Source organism: Bubalus bubalis, chromosome 9 (genome assembly GCF_019923935.1).
Source record: "Bubalus bubalis isolate 160015118507 breed Murrah chromosome 9, NDDB_SH_1, whole genome shotgun sequence".
In the NCBI taxonomy this organism is placed as follows: Eukaryota; Metazoa; Chordata; class Mammalia; order Artiodactyla; family Bovidae; genus Bubalus; species Bubalus bubalis.
The window spans coordinates 58,073,671-58,097,809 of NC_059165.1; the positions used below are offsets into that span (position 1 = coordinate 58,073,671).

At 37.8% G+C, this 24,139-nt stretch overlaps 1 protein-coding gene across 10 annotated transcripts; it reads right to left on the reverse strand.

The window, feature by feature from the left end:
* Positions 1–776: 776 nt before the first annotated feature.
* On the reverse strand, positions 777–22,356 carry RNF14 (ring finger protein 14). 10 transcript variants are annotated; one of them, XM_025292528.3, is made up of 10 exons: positions 22,141–22,345; positions 20,472–20,568; positions 19,212–19,387; positions 16,764–16,933; positions 15,586–15,737; positions 12,375–12,902; positions 10,812–11,040; positions 6,843–7,015; positions 5,772–5,902; positions 777–4,124 (listed from the first exon to the last, which is right to left on the reverse strand). In XM_025292528.3, exons 4-10 carry the CDS (start codon positions 16,915–16,917, stop codon positions 4,067–4,069), a joined length of 1,425 nt encoding a protein of 474 aa, XP_025148313.1. In that variant the 5' UTR covers positions 16,918–16,933; positions 19,212–19,387; positions 20,472–20,568; positions 22,141–22,345; the 3' UTR covers positions 777–4,066. The 10 variants fall into 10 exon arrangements, with proteins under 10 accessions (XP_025148313.1, XP_006062702.1, XP_006062704.1 ...); XM_006062640.4 differs by lacking the exon at positions 20,472–20,568; XM_006062642.4 differs by lacking the exon at positions 20,472–20,568 and having other exon boundaries at positions 22,037–22,345.
* Positions 22,357–24,139: the final 1,783 nt, after the last annotated feature.

Here is a 24,139-nt window from a genome sequence, read left to right on the forward strand (position 1 = left end):
GCAGGCCAATGTTTACTTTTAATGAGCCAAAGTTCAGGGAACACACTACTTAGCTACTCTCACCATATGAGATGGCACCACAGTTTAAAATTCCTTGGTCTTACTTACTCATATATAATTTAATTTCTTCACTTCAGTGGTTTCAGGCAAGCACTACTATCAGGGGTGACACTGTAAGGTCACATCACAATTGGAGGTCAACTATGGTTCAAGTACAGTTTTAAATGGCCTTATAGTCTTTGGTAATACTGCTGTTCCTGCCTTGCTGGTATCATCAGATGTTATCTACCTAACAAGGTGTATAACAAACTGTAATGAAACACAATGAGAAAAATTAAAATCCCAGAAATACATCTGCTTCTACAACAAAATACTACCCCTGTCATAACCAGTTATTGCATTTATACCATGGGAACTATTGCCACCTGCTGGTGATGCTTATGACTTACTTTAGAAATTAATATGTGGTAGGCTGTCCAAAATTCCAGTCCAAATTTTGAAATTCCCTTCTAAATCAGGCAACCACATGAAGGACTTTATGATTATCAGATTTGATTAATTTTCTCTTAAAAATAAAAAGTAGGTATATTAATGAATATCTAATGTAAATGAGAACCAAAAAGAAATAAAAGATAAAAATTAAAAAAAAATGAGAACCCTCTTCTACTAAAAAATGACCTTGCTGACAATACTATAGGTCTGGGAATATGGCTGCCAACTGTTTTCTCTCTCACCCATCTCCTCAACAGGAAGGGGGGCAGCCACTAGATGCTCACTCATTGAATTCAGTATTTAGCTGAGGTGGCAGGGCTCATCTTCTCACACTAGTGCAGAGCCTCTGTGAGTCCAGATGACCCATATGTCTGATCAACTTGTCCAATGTTTAATGATTTCCTCATGAAGCTGAGCAGAAAAATGACCATAACAGGCACACAGAGTAAAACTCCAGAGATGGCCAGTGTCCTCAGAAAAAATAGAAAAAGACCTCAATCAAAAAAGAATTTTACTGATTTTCTGAGCCTACCTGGAACAGGTAATTAGCCTTCGGGAAAAAATTTTTGGCTTCTGACCAATACAGGTGCATCAAGATACAATGTTTATGTAATATTACTAATAAAAATGTGATAGCCAAGAGGAGTCTAAGGAGACATGATGACTAAAAGTAATATGTGGTATCCTGAATGGGATCCTGGAACAGAGAAAAGTCTCTAGGAAAAAAAAAAAACAACGAAGGAAATTAGAAGTAGAGAGACTAGTTACTAACACTGTTCATTAACTGTGACAAATGTATCATAGTGATATAAGATGTTAAGAATAAGGAAATGTCTCACCTTCCAGTGCAGGGTTTACAAGCTCAACCCCTGGTTGGGAAGCTAAAATTCCACATGCCCTGAGGCCAAAAAACCAAAACATAAAACAGAAGGAATATTGTAACAAATTCAATAAAGACTTTAAAAATGGTCCACATTAAAAAAAAAAAAAAAAAGAGTAGGGAAATGGGTGTAGAGTAGACGGGAACTCTGTACTACCTTTGCAATTTTTGTGGAAATCTAAAACTATTGTAAAACAAAACGTTTACTTTAGAAAAAATGAATAAGAAAAGATTTACCTTAAGTGACAAAAGCAGGCTCTTAAGGTGATTCAATCCCAAACTTTAAAAGTCACAAAAGCTTTATATTGACTTAAAAAGTTATTTAGCAGGTTGTTTTACCAGTTCTAGATCCAAACCTTTTCTACAAAATCAAAGGATGCACCCTCTTCAAACTTGCTTTAGCAATCTTCAAAGGGATCCTCCTCTGCTCTCTCATTCCCATCAAAAGGACTCATAAGGTCCATGTCAATTTATGGCAAATCTCAGCCCAACTGTAAAAAAGGCCTTCATCCTGAAACTAATACAACATTGTAAATCAACTATATTCCAATAAAAATTTTTTAAAAATTCAAAGGAACTTAACAACAACTCATAGAATGAAAATTTCCAAAAATTATATTCATTAGTTATCAATGTGTATGCAAAAAATTTTTAATTGTGTGCCATTTTGCCCTATCAGATTGGCAAATTATAAGTAAATTAAATAAATAAATAAAAATAAGACTTTATAAGTCCTACTGTCTTTGTGAAAATAAAAGGGTGAAGATCTTGTACCTAAAGAAAAAACACTCAGTTGAACAAACAAGTCTTTGAGGCTAAGGACCTGTTGTGTTTTTTTTTAAATCATAGAGAAAAATGCTGTCATTTCTTTCACGAAACTAAGACGTCTTTCCTACTTTCAATACATCATTAACATAATGTACAACAGCCCCAAATAACCCCTAGCAACATCAATTAGCCCATGAACCTAAGAGCTTCTGAGAGGCTACCAGTGAAAGGTATGAAATGAACTCCTACCCAGTCATTGAGAAGAGCCACTATTCTCAAGTATGTACTATATATAATTAGTTGTTTTAATTTCCATTTCTTATCCTCAACTTATTTTTTAAGTTACCTTTTGTTCTTATATAAAATGTGCTGAACTGAAGTCCATGTAGATTAAACAAAATATGGGCCCCAAAATCTAAGTTCAGTCACAAGCTTAGGTAAAAGAGGAGACGCTTTTCCATGACTTTCTTCTGCTCACTTTAAGAATATGTGTTATATGCCATATCATTTTTAAATGTGATAATTGCCTTGGTGACAGCAACTCTGCTCTAATTATAAGACAATTTTTAAATAATTTTTATTTTTTTAAGATTTAGCATCCTCATTGACAATCCAGAAACAGTCCGTGCTCTTTGGATACACACACATAAAATGGTTAAAAGTGATTCCCCAGTTTTCAATGACAAGGTAGAAAAAAGAACATGTTCACAGCTATAGCTGAATTCTTCTGTCCTTTTTACCCAAAATCTTATTTTGCTACCAACCCACTCACCAAACCATAAAGGAAGGCAATTTTTCAAAAAGCCAACCAAACCCAAGAACAGGGATCTAGGTATCAAGCCAAAATCATCCCCTGAAACAGTGCTGATGCTAAAAAAAAAAAGAGAGAGAGGATAGGAAAACAAATTTCCATAGTGCATTAGAGAAGCCCTTTTAAAAAGAATTCAGAAACTTAGCACTGGAACTATGGTGGTGCAGTGCTCAAAACGCAGATAATTAAAGTTCAGCTTGGGAATATATTAGGTTTTCTCCTATCCCAGCAGGGGAAATAAAAATATGAGCTGTTGGAGCTAAAATTAAAATTGTCCTTACCAATGAAAGGTAGGGCAAGGGTCAACCGGAGAGAATGTAGAACAAAAGGTAGCAAAGACAAGTCGTTCTGAATCTAGGCTCTACTGCCTAGAAGAAACAGGGAAGTTTAAAAGGTCTGAAATTCTTCTAAGCCACTATCAATAAATTCTAGACCTGGCTCAAAACCAGTGGACTATAGACCACTGATAAATATATCAGGTGACCTACAGTGTTTACATACTAAAAAATATTTTTTAAATTATCTGTAAATTTCTATTCTGAAAAGCAGATCAAAATGACACTGGGCCATCCAATTGGTTAGAGAGTAAGGGGCTTCCTCCAAACAAAATTAGCAGAAATTCAGGTCGGAAAGAATGTAATATGGAGTAACTAAGATCAGGCTCTCGGCACAATTTTAGTAAGGCTTCTACCCACCCCAGGTTTTAGGAGTACTACTGACAGAGCTCCCACAGAATGTCTTAGAGGGATGCTTCTCAGAGATAAAAAGGTCTTTAACTCTTGACCCCTCTCTCTTTCCCTAAAGCTTGGAGAAGAAAATAAATATTTAACTTTTAACTATTCAAAGCTTCGGGCACACTGTAATATTTAATATTTTCTAGTTTTCATTTTCTGAACCTTTGGCTTAATACTTCCTCAATTATGCTGCAATGAAAAAATGTATACATGTGCCTTAATCAGTAGTAACATGTGAAAATAAAACCTTGTTCTTCCATATCTTCTACATAGGAAGACTGAATCAACGGCACCCTAAATATCCTGCAAAGTTATTCTGTATACTTGACAAAAGATTAGGGCAAACCATTCCACTTCCATATCTTGAGCAGTAGAAGTTAACTAGTCTTCAATCTCATCTTCCCAAATATCTCCATTAACATCCACAGCATGGAACAACCTGGACGCATAAAACAAAGTACATTTTAATATACCTGATAGAAACTGAATATAATTTCTTTCCTTTTTTCAAATATATTTTCTGCACTATTCTGATAATATCTTTTCCTTTCCTTTAATTATTCTACTGGGAAGGGCTGAAATGTGAATCCCTCTAAACAAGCTGCCTTAAAGTTTATAGGAACAACCCTTTCTTAAGGATCCAGACAACTCTCAAGGGCCAAGGAGAAACAAGAGTGGGAGACAGGTATCACAAAAACTGACACTCAATGTGTATATAATATTGGGAATAAGTCAAGACTGAAAAATTCATACAGTCAAGAAGCTGCACTCCTTCAAAACACTGTAACTTTACTCCATACTAATCACCCCATCCTTTCCATCTTCACCGTGCTTGTACTCTCCAGCAGAATACTCTCCAGAATTCTACTCTCTAGTAGAATGTTTTACAGTTGCCAATTTCTTTTCCTCTTCTTATGTTACTTAAAATCTGTATTTTCAACACTTTTATTTCCAGTGGTTCATAGGCACAGCTGGTTTCTTCAACTCATAGTTTCATAACGTCAAGAACTGATTGTAGGTACCCCACAGATGTCTATTAACAAGGATTATCAACTGATGTTGAAACTGAAGCTGGTGGAGAATAGGATATTCACACTGTGCCAAGGAATCATCCCACAGATCACTCACTAACAACAAAATAAAAACCTTACCTTACAATGGAACAAATGATAGAACTGATCATGCTAATAGTGAGAGAGCCTGACGTTATGGATCTGACGTGATACAACATGAAGTACACCACCTCTTGTTAAGTATTCCTGTCAAAAATGTTACTCTAAATCTAGCCAAACTCCATTCTACAGCTAACTTCCACTTTACAGAAAATAGAGAGCAAAGAGAAACAAATTAAAAGGCACCATGGAGAAACAAAACTCCAGGAGGTAAGGTTACATAAAACAACAGCCTGGACTCTTCAGAAGGTCGACATTCCACTCAATACAGACAAACAAAAAGTGGGTAATACTTTGCTCTATTATGAAACAGAATCAAATAAAATAATTAAACTTGATTAGATCCTGGTATAATAAAACAGCTTTAAAAGATATTTTGGGGAATAGTTGATAAGTCTTAAATATTTTATTAGATGACAGTATGCCACTGTTAAATTTTTTGAGGTATTACTGTTATGTAGAAAACTTTTCTTATCTTAGGAAAGATGTGTGGAAGTATATAGAGATGACTCATCATATCTCCAACTTATGGTCAAGTAGTTAAGCAATAAATTTAGAAAACAAATATGGTAAATATTATCAATTGTTCATTTTGGTGAAAGATATCATAGTCCTATCCTTTCAACTCTTCTGTATGTTTGAAATTTTTCACTAAAAAAGTTGAGGATGATAATAAATTAAAGAAAAATCTTCAGATAGTATATTTTCATCATAAAACTCATTTTTAAGAAAATGCATATATGAGGAACATATATGAAAAAATATATGAAAGAAAAATATGAAAAATATATGAAAGAAAATATAAAAAATATAAGAAAATTTTCTAAATAAACAGAGCTAAAATTTACTGGGCTTGTGGTCTGCAAATCAAGTACCAAAAAACTGCTGAGAGTAGGAGTTCTGTGTATACGTACCGGTTAAAACATGGGGAAGCAGGATCAGTGAAATGTTTATAAGGGTTTGCTCTGGAAAGAGAACCCATGCAAATCCAGCAGAAATATTGCATACAGCCAGTACATGTCATCTTGTTACATCCATCTAATTTCTGGTGGGAAAGAGAGAAAAATATCAAGGCTGTAAAAGCAAAAGAGAAATGCACTTGACAAAATGATTTGGTGCAACACTCTCCTTATCGTCTCCCTTTTCTAATGCAGGGTTGAGAAACACAGGTTAACACACACTGATAAATATTAATGCCTAAACTCTTCGGCATTACAAGTGAAATACAGGAAATACTTAGATACTAAGCAAAATCTCTTCTGATAAACAGTAAATACAAACCAAACATGTATATGTGAATTATGTAGTTAGATTGATTATGAAGATGTTTGGCTTTAATATGTGGGATTTAAACTTTTTACATAAATCTTAGTAAACATTTGGTACCCAAGTCTCCCATTCTATCAGAGCTGAGGCATGTCAAAGTGGTTAAATAGAAGGCCAGTTTCCTTAATGGAGTAATTGGGGCATCATCATCCAGGTTAGCTCAGATATAATGGACTGGAACAACAGAATCAAATGCAAAGACATGTATTTTGATTTCAAAACATATTGAGGTTTTGTCAAGAAGCAATAGATTTATCTATTTTGACTTATATCTGTATTTCATAAGCAGGAACTTGTTAAAAAGATGTGTTAAATTCCAGGATAAATAGTTTTGAGAGGTCAGCCTTTTTAAAAAAAAAAATAATATAGATGAGTTGAGTTGACTGTAGTTCTAACATGGCCTCCTCATAACTCATTCAATTTTGAGGTAGATACAAGCTGAGAAAAACCATCACTGTATGGAAGCACTGTATGAAAAGGGAAGTCTACATATATTTAATACCAATAACAATAATTAGTAGTAAATTTGAATCTTCCAAGAAGGTTTAATAAATACCAAAATATGTTTTCTTAATTAGTTCAAAATTAAAAGGCTTCTTGAGGAAATCATAACATGCTTGCAAGTAGGGAGGCCTCCAAGTCTGTCCCCAAACTTTTACCTCAATGGGAGTTCCACAACATGGGCAGCTCTTTGAGTTCTTTTCTAGCCACTCCTTACTTTCCATCTCTTCCAGTGCCTTCTGAATCACCCTCTTACCATACCTCTGTTCCAAAAATCTTTTATTGGCCTCATCTGCTTGCAGGTACTCATTTCGTAAGTCCATTAATTTCTCTAGAAGGTGAAATGAAAAATTAACTTTTATACAACTTGTTAAGCTCATTAAAAAACCATTAAAAATGATCATAACCTTTGACCATTCAATAATGTTATTCCTGGGATTTTATCATAAGGAATTAATCCAAAGTAAAATTATACGCAAAGAGATGCATATAACAATGGCAAACAAATTAAATGTCCAAGGGAATAATTATGTGTGGAACCACTTAATGACGTAATATTTAGTTATTAAAACTTATAATTAGGATGGCTACAACTCAATTAAAATACTCATTACAGAAGCCAGCAAGAAATGTATTTAGGCTGTAACTAGGTAAAAATTACACATGCATGAAAGACAAAGAACAGACAGGAATTCTCCAAGTAGAAAAGCTGGACTTCTTAAATGTGACAGAATAATAGCTTACCTTTTTCCTTTGATTTTAACTTATTAATGTTGATATTTTTGTGCAACTAGTACAACTAGTAGTACAGTTTAAAGGCTGACTTATCAAATGACGCAAAGGTTGAAACAGATGCTGATTTTCTACTAAGTCAGCATCATTCACCATTTAATAACAAGACCTGCCAAACTAAACAAAAGCACCTTTGATTTAAGGGCAAAGACCAATGGTTCAATTCTGCATATATAAGAAAAAAGCCAGTGAATAAAATTTACCACCAACAGATAAAGGAAAAGTCCTTTCTACCAACTTCTCTGCTTAATACTCATCAATCTGGTTTCTACTGCTTTATCACTTAACTCAAATGGAATGCGCAGCTATTTCCAAAGGCTTTATTTGTCAACAAAGGCTTTTGCTCACAATTCTATTACCTTAACTTTTCAACACAATTAATTAAAGACCTCTCTCAACAATGTTCTGGCTCTTTTATTATTTTACCTTCCTCATATTATTTAGAAGTAGACAACTTCTGGAGCAGAATTATAACTGGACTTTTCCTTCACCTATGAATTCTTTCTCTGTGTTGTTCATTCCCATGACTTTAACACTTCTACTGAGATGCAGCAGACATGTCTTTTTAAATCCTGTCATTTGAATTTCCTCTACTAGTTTAAAGTGTTTTTATATTCCGAGACATCTTAAGGACAGAGGTTCCTGCTCTAATGTTCTCAAAATAATAAAATTATTAGTGTATCATATATTTTGTATGGTAGTATCTAACATATAGAGACTAAGAAAGAGATTCCCAATTTTGCTGAAATCCCCAAGTCTGTCTTTGATTTATTCCCCAAACATTGTGAAACATGTGGAAGGTATTTCAGCCTCTCAATGATAAGGATACCAAAGTCTCAAGTAAAGGCTTATATTATACTCTGGTGAGTTCTCCATCACATCTGCCCATAACCTCTACAAGACTCTGCAATAGGTGACTGGAAATACTCCATTTACTCATTCTCCTGTCAGGGTCCTTTCTTGGAGATGACACTCTGCTAACAATCAGTAACTATAGCAATACTGGCATTAATAGTTAACATTTTGTGGTTTGAAGACTTAAATCTAACGCATAACACCATAAAACTTTCAGAAGAGAACAGAGGCAAAACATTTTCTGACCAAGGTAATAGAAATAAAAGCAAAAATAAATAAATGGGACCTAATCAAACTTATAAGCTTTTGTTCAGCAGAGGAAACCATCACTAAAAAGAGATGGTTTGGGAGAAAGTATTTGCAAATGATGTAACTGACATGGACTTAATTTCCAAAATATATCAACAGTTCATACAACAAAACAGTTCAACAACAAAAACAAACAACTCAATGGAAAAATGGGCAAAATAACTATTAATAAATAGACTTTCTTCAAAGAAGACAAACAGATGGCCCAACAGGTACAGAAAAAATGTTCAATACCACTAATTATTAGAGAACTACAAATCAAAAGTACAATGAGGTTCCACCTCACATTGGTGAAAATGGCCATCATTAAAAAATCTACAAATAACAAATGCTGGAGAGGGTGTGGAAAAAAGGGAATCCTCCTACACTGTTGATGGGACTGTAAAAGGTGCAGCCACTATGGAAGTCACTTTGGATGTTCCTTAGAAAACAAAAAAATAGAATTACCAAATGATCCAGCAATCCTACTCCTGGGTATATATACATATAAAACTATAATTCAAAAACATACCTGCACTCCTATATTCACAGCAGCACTATTCATAATACCCAAGACATGGAAACTACCTAAATGTCCATCAACAGATGAATGAGTAAGGAAGATGTGGTACATATATACAAAGGAATACTACACAGCCATAACAAATAGTGCAATAAAGCCATCTGCAGTAACATCGATGCAGCCAGAGATTATCCTACTAGTAAAGTCATAAAGAAGACGACAAATACCGTATGATACCACTTATATGTGGAATCCAAAATATGACACAAAGGAACCTATCTACAAAATAAGAACAGACTTGAAGACATAGAGAACAGACTGGTAGTTGCCAAGAAAACCAGGAGTGGAATGGATTGGGGAGGCTGGGGTTACACAAACTGTTATATATGAATGGATAAACAAGGTCCTACTGTATAGCACAGGGAACTATGTTCAACATCCTGTGATAAATCATAATGGAAAAAAATATAAATATAAAAAAGAATGTACATATATGTATAACTGAATCACACTGCTGTACAGAAAAAATTAGCACAAATTATACATCAATTATACTTTAATAATAAATAATATACAAATTTTTTAAAAAGTTACCATTTTGCATTTCACATGCAAAATGCCCATTCTCAAACTTCAGTGGAGAACCAGTTTTTTCCTCCCACTCTGTCAAGGACCAATACTTTTGCAAAATATAATCAAATTAATTATTATAAAAATGCATACAAAGACAAAAAAATAAGCCTAAATTTTTATTGTATTTGACTGACATAAAATTTAGTCAGTGGCCAGCAATAATGAAATTGCTATAAAAGTTTTAAACCCTGACTCTCAATTTCTGTATTTACCCTGTCACTGACCAGTATAACAACGATAACAACTCTGAGCAGCACTACAATAGGTCATTTCAAACTTAAGATAACCTTATGAGGTAGCTATTATCATCAGCCCTGTTAATTTGAGAAACACTAAGTCACCAAAGTCTAGTAAAATTGATGTCAAGAGCCTGATTTCTCAATCCTTATCTAAATCAGAAATGGCTAACAGGTTTCACTTCCTGAGCCTACCTCAATAGAGGGTGGCTTTCTAAAGTACTGTGTTGAGGAAGATTCTGAGACCTCCTGGGCTCACTGAGAAAGCACTTGATCAAACGTGTGCACCATGGAAACAACAGTGATAGCTCAGATGCTCTGCATTTGCCAGGATCTACATTATTCCATATTCATAGATAGAAATTACTCTGTCATTCCTTCCATGGAATGCTCCCCCTCGGTATCTACATGGTTTGTTTCCTTACTTCCTTCAAGTCTACTCAAACCACTTTGCCTCCACTGGGTTTTTCTAAATAAAGTCCCAAACGTCTTCCCCTTTAGAACACTTCATAGCTTGTCTCTGCTTTACTTTTTTTTTTTTTTTTTCCCTCTTCAGCATTTACCACTATCTAATATTCTTATTTATTTGGTTTGCCTATCTCCCCCATTAGAATGTAAGTTCCATGAGGGCATTAGGTCACTGCTATATTCCCAGAATGTAGGCAGTAACTGACATAAAAATATCTGTTGAACCAACAAAGAAGAATACAATTCTTCCAAATTAAGAATTGAAGTGATAAGTCTCTTTTCTAGGCAGTGGGGGAGGGCTGGGAGACTGAGTTCACACGGTTACAACCTACCTGCTGTCACCTTACATGGAGAGACCCCGTGGTAGGTCAGTCTGCACAGGGTACAGAAGGCAAAATTGCAGCTGGAGCAGATGCCCATGGTACAGCCAGGCTCCTGCATTACAGGCAGCTGGCAGGATGGGCGGGGGCAGTACACCACATCGGCCATCAGGTCCAAGGTGGACTGGAGGAGAAGGCGGTCATAACGGGCAAACAACTCTGCTTCCACTAGCTCTTTGACCTGGAGGGAAATATAAAACATCGTTAAGTTTGATGATTTCCCAACCAGTTCTGATCCTAAAGGAGATCTTTAGGAAGCAAGCATAAAAACCAGATGAATAGAAAATAATGATAACCCTGTATGCGAGACAGCAAAAGAGACACAGATGTATAGAACAGTCTTTTGGACTCTGTGGAAGAGGATGAGGGTGGGATGATTTGGGAGAATGGCACTGAAACATGTATATTATCATATGTGAAACAAATAGCCAGTCCAGGTTCAACGCATGATACAGAGTGCTCAGGGCTGGTGCACTGGGATGACCCAGAGTGATGGGATGGGGAGGGAAGTGGGTGGGGGGTTCAGGATAGGGAACACATGTACACCCGTGGTGGATTCATGTCATGTATGGCACAACCAATACAATATTGTAAAGTAACTAGCCTCCAATTAAAATAAATAAAGTTATATATAAAAAAAAAAAAAACCACACAAAATAAAACCCTCTATCTCACTTCAAAATCAAACCAAGCATGAGTGAGTGAGTGAGTGAAAGTGGCTCAGTCATGTCTGACTCTTTGCGACCCCATGGACTGTACAATCCATGGAATTCTCCAGGCCAGAACACTGGAGTGGGCAGCCTTTCCCTTCTCCAGGGGATCTTCCCAACCCAGGGATCAAACCCAGGTCTCTCACACTGCAGGTGAATTCTTTACCAGCTGAGCCACAAGGGAAGCCCAAGAATACTGGAGTGGGTAGCCTATCCCTTTTCCAGAAGATCTTCATGACCCAGGAATCAAACCAGGGTCTCCTGCTTTGCAGGCAGATTCTTTACCAACTAAGCTAGTATGGGAAGTCTGTATCTTGACTGAGAGGGTGGTTACCTGGGTCTACCCATTTGTCAAAACTAAGCAAAATGTACACTTTAAATGAGTACATGTATTCCTCAAAGGAACTGATTTAAAAAAAAAAAAAGAAGAAGAAGAAGAAACAACCAAGCAGGCTATCTTTAAAGTCTGTAAACATTTGGTTAATCATCCCAAGGGATAAGCCCTCCAGATCCCAACCTCACACAGACTGGGTAGTAGTTCCCCCTCCTAGCAGATAATACAGAGTAAATCACCAGAATTATTTTTTTAATGCTCATCCTTGCCAAGGACCACCCATTCCAAAGCCAGCAAAGGGAGCATTTACATTTGTTTAAATAAAGATCATGGACACAATAAAACTGGTGGGCTGGTTCCAAAGTCTCAGACTGTCCTGATGAGCCCTATCAAGAAGTTCCTGAGAGAATGCCTCCCTTTGGAGAGTTGTGAGAGAATCAGGGAGCAGCTGTCGGCGGAGTGAAGAGTTACCTGACCAGGAGTGGCCACTGAAGGGCACTTGGGTTCTGGGCAGTTGAGGCATTGAACTTGGCCATCTCTGATCTGGATTTCAAAGTAGTCCTTGAGACAGGCTTTGCAGTACACATGCCTGCACTCCAAGAAGTACATGCACTCACTACCCAGTTTCTCACAGAAACAGATATTGCACAGGAACAATTTACTATTAAAGCATTTTATCTGCTGAGCTTGATCAAAGTCCAAGATTTCCTGGATCAGACTCGACAATGATTCCACATCCTGCACGGCTCTCTCGTCCACAACTTCCTCTTGGTCTATGTCAGATCCAGTGGCTCCTCCAAAATCTAGCTCTGTGTTGGAAGAAGCTTGAGCCATCCTTCTCTGAACCTTTTTCTGAGAACCCATCGTGAGTTCAAAAGGAGAGACAATATTCAGGTACGCTAAGGTCTCTTCCTTAAGAAACTGCATCCAGGCAAAGAGGACCACGCTGCCACGGTGTTCTTCCCACAGGTTGTCTAAGTGCTTGCAGAGAGCAGATAGCTAGGGGAAAAACACATGAGGATGCTGGTGAGTTTGGGAAGATGATGCTGTCAACTCCTAATTTCCCTTGAAATCTTTTTAATTTAGACCTTTATATTTCCTGTTAGGAAGTAGAAAGTATTCTTTTCACTTCTGTGATAAACTGTGCTGCACAATAGCATCAGCGTTCTTATCTAAGTACTTCTTAAACTATTCAGCAACATGTGCCACAGACACAAGGTCAGAAGCTAAAAGAAGTCCCATAAAACAAGAGAAACAGTTAAGAGTCTACCAGATAGAGAACAAGGTTTACATATGGGCTACTGAAATGGAGGACCTTTTCTGTTCTTTATTTTTCTTTACTTTAGTATTGCTATCTATCTCGCGTAGGAGAAGAGATCTAGTTTTAAAAAGAACTATTTCTATTTCTTTGGAGTACTAGCCCTGTTGGTACCCTACAATAAAGATTAGCAAAAAACAATTTAAAAATACCATCCAAGCTTTAAAATTAATTCTTTCAACTGTATCAAGAAGCCAACTTATGTGCAAAAAATCACTAACAGAATCTAATCTCAGAGTCCTTGTTATTCCAATTTATAAGCTGATTTTAACTAAGCAATCTGAGCTTACACCAGATCCTGGTTAATAGAGGAAAGCAGACTGATACTGAACCTGGACATGATTACAAGCCCTTAACATGATTTGACTGCCATAGGCAAAGCTCACATTTCCTAAGTTAAGCAACCAAAATTTAAACTATTTTGACTTTTCCTCCTTAAAACTGGTCTGTTCAATTTGAAAGGCAAATATAAGAAGATTTTTAAGTAGAGCTCAGGTTCATAAGCAGCTTTTCTTTTTAGGTAAACATCAAAGAATAAGCCTTCCAGATGCAAATAAATTTTGTAAATTTGACATTTGAAGTAAAAAAGAACCACATTCTCCTCCTTACACTGCGTAGTGCTATTCACTAAACTCTATATGGGCACAAAATTAAACACTGACTGTTCAAGACTGGACAACAAATGCTTTTACACATTTGCATACATGTGCTTTCATGATCAGTAAGAAACTGGATGAAATCTTTAAAATGTAATAAATACTAAAAGGGAAGCTCTGAATGTTTGAGTCACCAAATCCAAGGAAGAAGTCATCCTCCTCCATCCTCTTTTCTTCTATAGTCCCTTCTCTAAAGAGGTATCTGAGATGTACATACATGTGAGGAACGAGGGAAGCAGAAAGAGAAGAGCATGAAAGACACTGTGTGTCTGTATATATTGGAAGAGAAATAGGGAAAATACTAGAAAACTAAACCCACTTCTATCTATCAATCAAATTCAGTGAGCAACAGGTCCATGAGTCAACTTCATTGTCAACAGGAGCAATTCATAAAGCCAAGGAATCAGGGCACAGTAACAAACAAGAATTGAAGGAAGAAGGAGCCTAAGAGATAGATTAAAATGCCAATTATATGGACAAAAATTTATTTGACAGAGAGTCCTACTGTAATTTTAGCTATGTAACATAAAATAATGAGCAACTCTCTTCTCTCTATACCCTAAAAGCCAGCATTAAGTAGATGCTATTTGGTTGGAATCTGCAACTGTACATGTGTACACATGCATCAACATAAAGTATCAAGAGTTCTCTGGAGAAATGGACTATAAATGTCTAGATAATTTAATCAACTCTCAGTGATCTAAATGTAAATAATCCACTGTCTTGCATGTGTTACCTCTGACAAAAATATTAAATGCAAGGTGAAACTCCTTTTTATTCTACATGTATTATTCTTTTTTAAAAATTTTAACTTTGTCTTTAAACTCTAAGTTCAATTTTACAAATGCACTCTCATCTAAGGATCAGCCTGGTGATGAATGAACAGTGGTGGGAATGAGAATTACATAGCCAAAAAAGAAAAACTGACAAGCTGTTCCTTGAGGTCAAGTAACTCTGACAGCTTTTGTCTTAATACATCAGCTTATCAATCTTCATCATGACTTCTAGAAAAGTAACTGCTATTGATCCATTATCTATTCCAGAATACATTATCTTAGCTTCAAGCCATATTTATGTCTCAATCAAGAGCTGACATTGTTACTAGAAAAGGATATACGACCCAGAGGAAATGAAAGCTCGTAATATAAGATCTCAAGCCTTAATGAGATATCTACAGGAATCATATGCATTTCTATTTGTGTGCATTCACATTATGTGAGCTCAGTCAACAACTGTTGCTAATACACAGACTTTTACAAAGGCGCTCTTATGTGTTCTTAAGGAATGTTTATTATAACTACATTAGCTCAATTTTAGTCCTAATTACAATTAAATCTTTCATTTAAGGAATGTATAAAAACAATAAAAAGCAATACCAACATCTGAGGAAAATGAGGAGGACCTATAGTCTCCATCATAATACAGATTAAATGGGAAAATAGCAAGAAAAGGAGAGAAACAATATACTTGATTAAAAATTACTCCTACTGCAATTCAAAATGATTAATCATTCTAATTATTGCCATTCCTTTCTAAAACACCAAACATTTTCAACTTATTAGCATTACAATTCATGAAGGGGAAAAAATTACAACATCAAACCCATTTGTTCTTCATGCACTGAATTCAAGATCATCAAGGTAGTCTTCAATTAAAGATGATTTTTTAAGTTTCTAAAAATGGATAGAAATTAAGTTTCGGGTCTAACCTGAGTTGGTGACAGCCATTTGCCACTAAGTGTGAATGAAGGTGGGGAGGAGGATGGATAATCTGGTGGCAGTTCAAAGTTCAGCACAAGTGGAGGCAGAAAGCAAATGGTGTATTCAAAGCCACTATTCTGGAGACACTCATTTGAATTGCCTGAACCAAAAACAAAGATTAGAAAGGATCAGCTGGTCAACACTTGAGTGTCCATTACTGCTGAGCAGTGCTCAAGAAAAACGTAATGCTTTGGTTGAGGGGATAAAAATCCTCCCCCAAAGCAGTTTCTGTTCTTAATTTTACTTTGGAGCCACCACCTTAAAAAAATCTTATAAGCCCTTAAAAAAACCTACTAAGCATCATGAAATTTAAAATGAAGATACACAACTTATTCTTGCTACACTTCTGAGTATAATTCCTAACACTAGTGAGCAAGTAATACACAATGTTTTCTTTTGTTGTTTTTTACAGTAGATAATTAAAGACACAATCTAGAGAAAAAGACATTATTTCTATCAAAAAGCCATGACCTACTTAGATAAGCATGTGCCAACTCCAATGAATCAGAGTTGGGAGAATTTATGCCAATGCAATGATCTCAGGCTGAGGGCAAGCTACAACACATAACACCCTCACAATCAAAGTTTCATTTTCAGTTATCACACTTACTTTCTTTACTTAAAGCTGTTACACTAGAAACATATTGAGAAAGTATTCATAATGTCTCCTGTGAATACAGTATCAAAAGTACTAGTTTTTAAGTTTTTTCTGAAGCAAAAGATCACAGAGTAGTAGTGTCATGTGTTTATGGTGGTTGAAAAGATTCTAGAAACCAAATAGTATTAACAACAACCAAACCTTTCTAAGTGTTTTCACATATATTATTTCATTTTCTATTTTATTACCTCTATTTAACAGCCAATGACTCATGGCTGATGAACTGCTAGTTAGATGATTAGGAAGCATGAAATACGCAGGATAATATTTGTGATCAAAAAGGCAGAATTAAATTGAAAATTGTTCACCCTTTATTTTCAATTAAAACAGAAACAGGCATTAAATCTGTAATACTACCATCTATCACTAATGCCTATAAACACAAGATGATAAATAACTTAGGGTACACAAAGAAATTGAGAATAACCTTTATCTAGAAAAAATCTGTTTAAGAGAATATTAACTAACCGCTCACAAATATCTTGAAATTTTGTGGTAAGTCCAAATGGATCCTGGTTTCTCCACCTTGGACAGACTCTGCTTTTCTAAATTCATCTCCATCATAAATACTTGCCAGGGCCAGCAATTCATCCTCCTGAGCTTCTCGGTCTTCTGACGACATTTAATTTTCTGAGGAGCTGAAGATAATCATTCAAGTCAGTTAAGAACAGAAAAGGCACAGAGTCTTGAAAAGTCTAATAGCCCTCCCCGCAACAACCCCATTCCCCCCAAAAGAAATTTCCTCAAAAACAACTGCAAAGAATTAATCAATATTCTCACTTTTCTATCTAACTAAAAGTGACAGGCATGTCTAATATTCCAGTAGAACAGCACAGTAACAGCCTTTTTCAAAAAGGACAGCTGTGGTTCTTATAATTGCTGACTTTTTCAGTTAGGTATGATATGTGTGGATCACAATAAACTGTGGAAAATTCTGAAAGAGATGGGAATACCAGATCACCTGACCTGCCTCTTGAGAAACCTATATGCAGGTCAGGAAGCAACAGTTAGAACTGGACATGGAACAACAGACTGGTTCCAAATAGGAAAAGGCTGTATATTGTCAAGGCTGTATATTGTCACCCTGATTATTTAACTTATATGCAGAGTACATCATGAGAAACGCTGGGCTGGAAGAAGCACAAGCTGGAATCAAGATTGCCAGGAGAAATATCAATAACCTCAGATATGCAGATGACACCACCCTTATGGCAGAAAGTAAAGATGAACTAAAAGGCCTCTTGATGAAAGTTAAAGAGGAGAGTGAAAAAGTTGGCTTAAAGCTCAACATTCAGAAAACGAAGATCATGGCATCCGGTCCCATCACTTCATGGGAAATAGATGGGGAAACAGTGGAAACAGTGTCAGACTTTATTTTTTGGGCTCCAAAATCACTGCAGATGGTGACTGCAGCCATGAAATTAAGACACTTACTCCTTGGAAGGAAAGTTATGACCAACCTAGACAGCATATTAAAAAGCAGAGACTTTGCCAACAAAGGTCCGTCTAGTCAAGGCTATGGTTTTTCCAGTGGTCATGTATGGATGTGAGAGTTGGACTGTGAAGAAAGCTGAGCGCTGAAGAATTGATGCTTTTGAACTGTGGTGCTGGAGAAGACTCTTGAGAGTCCCTTGGACTGCGAGGAGATCCAACCAGTCCATTCTAAAGGAGATTAGTCCTGGGTGTTCATTGGAAGGACTGCTGCTAAAGCTGAAACTCCAATACTTTGGCCACCTCATGCAAAGAGTTGACTCATTGGAAAAGACCCTCATGCTTTGGGGTTGGGGTTGGGGTTGAGGGATTGGGGGCAGAAGGAGAAGGGAACGACAGAGGATGAGATGGCTGGATGGCATCACCGACTCGATGGACATGAGTTTGAGTGAACTCCGGGAGTTGGTGATGGACAGGGAGGCCTGGTGTGCTGCGATTCATGGGGTCACAAAGAGTCGGACACAACTGAGCGACTGAACTGAACTGAACTGAGAAAAGAAAGCACAATAAAAAATTTTTTCAAGGACAATTCACAAACTACTTTGACTTGCTCTCTAAACTTAGAAAAGTGCCTTGCTCACAAAAGCAGTCAAAGTATATTTGATATACTTCTTAAAAATAAATGAATTTTTTAAATCCACAGGAATCTCTATGGCAGGTTTTCTCAGCCTCAGTGCTACTGACATTTTGGAACAGACAACTGTCGTGGGAGGCTGTCCTGTGCATTAGAGGACATGAATCTGCATGTCTGGCTTCAACTTACTAGATGCCAGCAGCATCCCTTTTCCTTACGAGTTGTGACAATCACAAACATCTCCAGACATAACCAAATATCCACCACCACCCCTGCCACTGGGGAGGGGGAAGAAAATTGCTCCTACTTGAGGACACCCCACTCTAGAGACTGTTACAAGGATGATAACATATAAGACAGATAACTGAGGAAGCAGCAAAATAACATAAAAATTTTGAAATAATACCAAATCAATTTTAAGATTTATCATTATTTTAGGTAACACCAACAGTGAAAATATGCTATAATTAAACTGTACAAATGCTTTTTAATTACAGCAACTGAAAGATACACCACACTGTCAGATAATTCAAACATGCAAAAAATATATAGTGAGAATCTGTGAAAATTAGTAAAACCACCAAAAATTACCATTCTATCGATTAAAATACTAGACTATAACTGTGCAAATATGCTCCCTCTTGGCTGAAATATTTTCTAAATTGGAATGCACAAAGAAAAGTTAGGACATGCTTTTTCATGTTATTAAAAAGTGACACTGCAAAACTCAAATTCATTTAAAATAATTCCATTTTCAAAAAGTACATTTTCTAGCAGATGATAATGGTTCTGCTTAAGCTGTGTCCCTACCTAAGACACAGTGATATATTCTATTTAAGGTCAGTTAGTACCTGTTAATAACAACTAGAAGAAAAGGATATCAGCACTGGAGTTTGTATTTCAGCCCCAAGTTTGGAACTCATGCAAATCTCATTTATTCTTAAGATGATGGAGATGAGACTGCTGAAGGTGGATAAAAGGCCAAGATGTAGAACTCATACTAGATATACTAGAGAAACCCTGCCATCTGCAGAAAAAAAATACAAAAGATGGTGTTAGCACCCTCTCCAAATTTAAATTCTGAATTTCCGTAACGACCACTTAAAATCAAGCACATCCTAACACACAGTCAATTCTAATCTACAGCTGCATACTAATCACCTAGGTCAGCCTAACTAAGCCATGTGGTTCAAAGGATATTTGCATGTTCCCAATAATCAGAGTGCCCTTCTTATCTGACTGCCTTCAGCCCTGGGAGGAGCTGAGAACACCAAGGTCATGTGAGATGACAGCACAACATGCCCCCATAACAAACCACTTCCTGCGGGTTTTCTTGTTTTTGTTTTTCTTTTCCTCTTCCACTTCTTCTATTCCTTCATTTCCTACCCCTCCAGTTTGTCCTTTTGCCCACTAACGAATTAATCCTGCCAGGGACACTCAACGTTAGGTTAATTTAAGGAAGGTAGCAGGGTATTTAAAAACAAAATAATAAAAGTGCTCATACACAAACATTTAAGTCCTATTCTAAATGCTTTACCAGGCTTCTTCAACAGGGAATAAAGGAGAAAGGGAGATTGGTCCATAGATGGGTTCTGGAGAATGCTATGAATACCTTAAAATATGCAAAAAATATAATATAAAACAATAATTTTAAAACCATATTTTCATGGAGAAGGAAATGGCAATCCACTCCAGTACTATTGCCTGGAAAATCCCATGGACAGAGAAGCCTGGTAGGCAACAGTCCATGGGGTCGCAAAAAGTCCGACACGACTGAGCGACATGGCTATATAATAATCAATGAATTGCACCAAATAAAGTTTATTTCTTCTAGAGTAACAGTGCATATTACTATTTTAATTAAATATATATACAAACTTATGCTAACACTTTATATTAATTTTAGAAGATGAACAGCAGTTTTTAGAAGTAAGTAGGTTCTTGTTGGTTTAATGTGAAATTAGATCATTGTATACTAGTTGGGTGAATGAATATTCAAGTAAACCTTTATTAATGATGATTTTCTTTTTCTAAAACTGTTTCTTGGAGCAGATTTAAGAAAATTCTAAGAATCTCTTCAAATGAGGAAAATTAACTACATTTTAACCTACCTCATTCGTTTCTTTGTGATAATAGCTGGAAATAACTGAAGTTGTAACTTTATTGGTGTAGACTATATCCCCATGAAATAAAAGGAACTACTTAAAACTGTTAAAAAAAAAAAAAAACAACACCATATTTTCAGATGTGTGACTCCCAAATAAGCTAACAATGAAATTTAGGATCAATTTACATTTATCGAGTAGTACTACTATGTATTATGTACTATATATTAAGTCTTTTCACATCACCTTACATAACTGTAAATGCTGTAATACATGGTGATAATGTAATTAAGCTTTTTGTTTCTTCCTGTTCAAACATTATAAATGAGGTGAAAAGAATTTATACCCAGGCTGCACCCCAGAGCAATTCAGACATGGGTCATCCAAGTTCACCATGTTATTCTAATGTGCAGCCAGGATTAAGAAACTTGACTCCAAGCTGTTTCCCATTGGCAGCTCCTCATGACCCAACTCACCAGACCCCAGCTTCTGAAGCTGCTATAGGTCCCAGTCCCTTAATTAAAATTGCTGATATGAATTTTTCTATTCATTCAGTCTTTAAGACCCACCTCCAAAACCCCTATTCCATGTAAAACTTCCAATTAGCATGTCTTTCTTTAAAAATTCAGAAAACCATTTTTTTATTGTAACTTTCCTATGACATTGTCACACCCCACCTTGCATTACAGTTTTTCCCCTGAACTTGCGCTTCTTCTCCTACAAGACTAAATTAGTTCCTTAAGGGCGACGATCAAGTGTCTTGCCTCTCTGTATATTGCTCTCAGAATCTAGCAGTGCTTTAGGTGAGACACTGGAAAAAGTGAGAACTGAACTTGGGTGAGATGTGGTTGCTGCAGTGGGGGACTAGAAATCAAGGTTCAGGGACTGCACTGCCACATCCCACCAGGAGCACGTTGGGTTGGTCGTCACAATAACAGCAAAAAGAGTGAACTCTTACCATGTGTCAGGCATTGTGGTAAGCCCTTTAAATGCACTAACCCGTTCGATTCCCACAACCCCATGAAGAAAGTCCTACTCCTATTTCCACTATACACAGAAAAATGACATTTTAAGTCCACGCTGGCTCAAGGTCACAGAGCTAATATAAAAATAAAACGGGGTTCAGATCACCTTGTTTCTTCAGCTGTTAACACAGGAACAAGAATAAACCCCGGTGTCAGGAGACGAGAGAATTCAAGTTTAATACGACTTTTAGGCAAACCGGAAACCGCTACAAAAGTGAGGGAAGCCCCTCCTCCGCCGGGTTTCCCTCGGGCCTGGGAAAATCCTACTCATTCTCCCAGGCCACACCATGAAGGTTTCACCCATGGCCGGGAGGCGAGGGCGTCAGCACGCCGCTGCCGTGTCTCCACGGCTCACTGCGGGGCGTATGGAGTCGTCGTTTGTGCGACTCACCTACAGCTGGGTGGCAGGCCCGAGCCCTGCTACCTGCCCCGAGCCCTGCTACCTGCCCCAGCGCTTGGAAACGGAGGACGCTGCGCGCGTGTGAGCCCGCCCAGGGGTCCCGAAAGGGCAGGGCCTTTCTCCTCTGGGCACCCCGGGGACCTTACCGGGCCGGGTCCCGGGTCCGGGGAGTTAAAGCCCGCTAAGCAAGCAGTCCCGGCCCGGCCGCCCTTCTCTGCCTCGCGCGCCTGAAGCGCAGTTCCCACCGTACCTTCCGACTGCCTCACCGCGCCGGGCTCGAAAGTTCCGTCCTCCAACCTAGCTCCGGGTCCCCTCACCTCCACTCGCTGGCCCCGCCTGGAGACGCCCGGCTCAACCGGCGGACCGCCTCTTCCGTCTTCGGAGCTGTCAGCTGAGCCGGGCGGATCTGGCTGGGAGGCCTCGGCGAGAGAAGGGTTCTGCGCAGACGCCGTGACCGCCGCGGCCTCTCGGCCGCCCCCCGCAGGTCAAACAGGCGCTGCAGCCGCGACCACCGTCACCGTACCGCTGCCCACCACACTTAAGTATGCCTGTGGAGACGTTGACACAAATGCAGATTCTGGGGCCCCTGCTGGGAATGTGCCTCGGAATTAGAATTTTTACCAATCACTAGAGGTAAATCACGAGGCAGAAAACTACCTGGGATAGACCTGCTCCCCCAAGTAGAGAAGGCAAGCCTCTTCTTCCTCCCGGGACTCCGGTCTCAGAAATGCTACCTATCTTTCTGGCACCTCCACTATGAAGGCATTCGCTCATTGGTCATATTGTAACAGTAATAACTACTGATTATTAAGTGTTTATTAAGCATAGGGATGCTTCAAGTCCTGTACTCATGGTTTTATGTAAATTTTCACTTCATTATAACCTTAAAATTTAGATACTATTTGTTATTCCTGCTTTAAAAGTGAGGAAATTGAGAAAGGTTCAAGAATTTACCAAAGCATATAAGCTGAGTGGGAATTAAAATTACATGTCCCCTACCTCGTGCCATATGCAAAAATTAACTCAAAATGTATCAAAGACCTAAATATAAGCAATAAAACTAAAAAATCTCTTAGAAGAAAATGTTGGAGTAAATCATGAACTTGGATTATGCAATAGGTTCTTAGGAACAAAAGCACAAGAAATAAAAGAAAAATAGATTCATCAAAATTAAAAACTTCTGTGTTTCAAAGGACATTATCAAGAAAAGACAACCCACAGAATAGGGGAACAAATTTGAAAATCATATGTCTGACAAAGGTTTAAAAGCCAGAATATATAAAGAACTCCTACAACGCAACAACAGAAAGACCAATAACTCAATTTAAAAATGGGCAAAGGATGTGAATAGACATTTCTCCAAAGAGGATATACAAATGTTTAGTAAGCATGTGAAAAAAGACTCGTCTAAATTAGTCATCAATTCAATTCAGTCCCTCAGTTGTGTCCGACTTTTTGCAGCCCCATGAATGGCAGCACGCCAGGCCTCCCTGTCCATCACCAACTCCCGGAGTTCACTCAGACTCACATCCATCGAGTCAGTGATGCCATCCAGCCATCTCATCCTCTGTCGTCCCCTTCTCCTCCTGCCCCCAATCCCTTCCAGCATCAGAGTCTTTTCCAATGAGTCAACTCTTCACATGAGGTGGCCAAAGTACTGGAGTGTCAGCTTTAGCATCATTCCTTCCAAAGAAATCCCAGGGCTGATCTCCTTCAGAATGGACTGGTTGGATCTCCTTGCAGTCCAAGGGACTCTCAAGAGTCTTCTCCAACACCACAGGTCAAAAGCATCAATTCTTTGGCGCTCACCCTTCTTCACAGTCCAACTCTCACATCCATACATGACCACAGGAAAAACCATAGCCTTGACTAGACAAACCTTTGTTGGCAAAGTAATGTCTCTGCTTTTGAATTATGCTATCTAGGTTGGTCATAACTTTCCTTCCAAGGAGTAAGCGTCTTTTAATTTCATGGCTGCAGTCACCATCTGCAGTGATTTTGGAGCCCAGAAAAATAAAGTCTGACACTGTTTCCTGTTGGGGGCCAGAGTGAGGCACTCCGCCCATGGCAAAGGTCATGAGGAAGGAGGCTCGACATACGCAAAGGTGGGATCGAGCCTCAGGAGTCTGCCTGGAAATCCTCGAGCATCTACCCCCATAACCAGAGCCTGCCTACTTTACTACTTTGTGCTCTCACCTACACCTCTGACTTTACGGGGGGCTGTCCCCCACCACCTCTTTCGGAGGAGT

What these genes read in the sequence shown, in the direction of transcription:
- RNF14 (XM_006062645.4), bottom strand. Translation starts at nt 16,917, where the DNA reads ATGTCGTCAGAAGACCGAGAAGCTCAGGAGGATGAATTGCTGGCCCTG. An exon ending in AATGGCTGTCACCAACTCAG is followed by an intron (nt 12,903 to 15,585) that starts GTTAGACCCGAA and finishes TTTTTCCCCTAG; the next exon opens with CTATCTGCTCTCTGCAAGCA. An exon ending in GTTGTGGAACTCCCATTGAG is followed by an intron (nt 5,903 to 6,842) that starts GTAAAAGTTTGG and finishes CTTTCCCACCAG; the next exon opens with AAATTAGATGGATGTAACAA.